Genomic DNA, 2,660 nt, shown 5'->3' on the forward strand with positions numbered 1-2,660 from the left:
TTTTTTTTGAGTGTGTGTGTGCGCGCATTTGGGACTGTCAAGGTTATATCCAGTTGGGTGTAAAGTGATGCAAATGCTAGCTATTTTTGTCATATCCCTGACTATAAATGCCAAGGTAAATCTTTCTGAGTTGGTACTCAAATTGAAATTTTGTTCTGTAATTATAATGGCTTTATCCTATCCAAATCCACTTGAAAATTGCTATGATCTGAGTTAGAAGCTGGTAGTGGCACAATGTCAAGCAATCAACATAGTCTCCACACTTAGTGCTTTTAGCAATAACTTACAAATCTCCACCTCTTGTATCTTAACAAGACAGTCTAATTTCACAATAAGTCACCAGGGAATTCTACAAAATCCTCTCTTGTCAGAATACTGTATTTATAGTAGTGTTCTAATGACCTTTGTCAGAGTGCTGATAGGACATTTGTAGGCCAGACTACCAGTGGCAAACATGTAAGATTTACCAAATTGGGATTTAGGGGACCAATTCTGAAGAAATGAATATAAAATACCTGAAAAACTCTTGGAAAAAATCACTGGCGTACTGGGCCTCTAAAGGCACCAAACACACATCAACAAAAAACAAAAACTTCTACTATGAAATTCATAAACCTCTCCTTGAAATAAATAACATGTCAACAACTTCAAAACATTTCACAAGCATCATGGCGAGCCATGAACAAGTTCAATACCTGGAATAGAACATACAAAGCCTTAATACACATCATCACACAAAAAATCCTCGTAACAAATTACGCTCTTTATGGAAAATAACCAACATAAAACTTGTAACAAAAACCATTAACATATAACATAGAAAGAGTAACAATTACCAATCATTTTAGAAGCTCTAAGGAACACAAATACCATTAAAAAACCCTTCTAACAACTGTGACACAATACCGCATTACAGCGACCTGTCACGCAACATAATAGATTCCATGAAGTTACATATGCCAAGAGAACATGAACATAGTTTTTAAAGCATTGAAAAACTCTTCTAATATCTGCAAGGAATGCACTATCAAGAAAAATGGTTGAGGAATACATGTAGTTTATATATTGATAAATATATTGCAATGCTAAAAAGCACCTTAAAAAATATCTGTGCTAGACTCCAAAGTACAGATTATAATTTAAACTTAGAAAATTAATCCAAATATTTTGCAAATTGTAGTTGCTACCAAATATATATCTTTGTAACTATTATTAATGTTAGAATTGAAACTTATTTTGGTAATTTTTTTGTTAATTATTTAAGATATGACAAATGTTTAAAATACACTTGCACTAGTTTCCAAACTGTATTTTTTCACATTTACTTTAACTCTGTTCTTCCTAAAAAGCAATTGAAACTTGCAGTAATCTATGAGGGAAGGCTCGGCCCATATCATAGTGATGTTGTATTTGACAATCACCACAGTTTCACAACTTCTGCAATCTAGAGAAAGACAACAAATCACAACCATGTATATTCTAAGAAAAGAAATGTCAGACTGGTTCTCGGACATCTATCTGCTTATCTTGCCAGAATATATATGGTGAATATTTGGTGGTCTTTGCTTGCATGTCAAAAGGTGCGAAGGCTGCGTGGACAGTGCAGATGTAATCAAGAAACTATTTGTCGTGGTCAAGAATACTGCCTGGAAAATGTGCAAAGAACTTTACTGTCTCGTACCTGTGGGGAAGCAAGAAAAAAAAATTCCCATGAAAATAGAATTATTTAAAAATACAAGTAAACAAGATTAAAAGCTTATTAAAAAGAGACGAGAATTCCCTCATAATACCTGTGAGGAAGGCGATGTCATCAACGTCATGGTCACTCATGGTTGGCTCCCTGGAGAAGGAGGCTCCCCTGCGTCCGGGGCCCAGGCGGAGCTGGACGCTAATCTTTTAATATTTTCTTGTCTAAAAGTCGAGTTCTTCCTTAGTATTTACTTCTCTAAACCTCACCCCTTAAAGAACTCCTCTGTACCCTCCAACGTAGTTAACTAAAATAAAAATCGGGCTGGAACACGGACGTCTGGAAGCCAAAACAGACGCGAGAAGGAAGGGGACATACACTAGGCTCTCGGGGTCTCCACTGGACTAAATCGACTGATTTTAAAGAATAACCAACAAACTCAACCCATTTAAACAACCATTAAATCTAAAAAAAAATCACAATTCTCTGCTGTCGTCCGGAGATAACTAAGCGAAGGAGTGAGGAAGGGGAAGGAGGTGCTGTACGCCGTCAAGAGGGGCTCCTTCTCCTAGCAGACGATCCTCCGCTTGACAGACGTCGGGAAAGGAGGGGGACGGGGAATGAGGGGGGAGGCGGAACGGAAAGAAGGAAAACTATTATAAATTGGAATATCTGTTGTAGGAGACTTTTTTTTTTCTTTCTTTTTTGGATATTGGAACTCATGGAGCTAATATTTGTGTGGAGAATGTTATGGGATAAGGGAAGTTTTTAGAAATATATATCTTGGGGAAGGAGGGGGACGAGGAGGTCCTCTTTTGTTGGGGGGGGGGGGGAGAAGGAGACGATGAGAAGGGAAACTATTATAAATCTGAATATCTGTGGTAGGAGACTTTTACAGGATATGGAACTCATAGAAAATATTTAAGTGGAGTATGTCATGAGATAAGGGAGGTTATTGGAAATATATATCTTG

General features: G+C 37.1%; 1 protein-coding gene across 1 annotated transcript in view; it reads right to left on the reverse strand.

Annotated features, from left to right (window-relative positions):
• Positions 1-2,562, reverse strand: part of LOC119585338 (endoplasmic reticulum aminopeptidase 1-like) — a 35,059-nt gene extending 32,497 nt beyond the window's left edge. Inside the window, exon 1 of the mRNA XM_037934009.1 lies at positions 1,791-2,562. Within this exon, the coding sequence (XP_037789937.1) occupies positions 1,791-1,830 (40 nt within the window). The 5' untranslated portion in view covers positions 1,831-2,562. The remainder of the gene's footprint in view (positions 1-1,790) is intronic.
• Between the last annotated feature and the right edge of the window lie 98 nt (positions 2,563-2,660).

This window comes from Penaeus monodon, chromosome 19, assembly GCF_015228065.2.
Source record: "Penaeus monodon isolate SGIC_2016 chromosome 19, NSTDA_Pmon_1, whole genome shotgun sequence".
In the NCBI taxonomy this organism is placed as follows: domain Eukaryota; kingdom Metazoa; phylum Arthropoda; class Malacostraca; order Decapoda; family Penaeidae; genus Penaeus; species Penaeus monodon.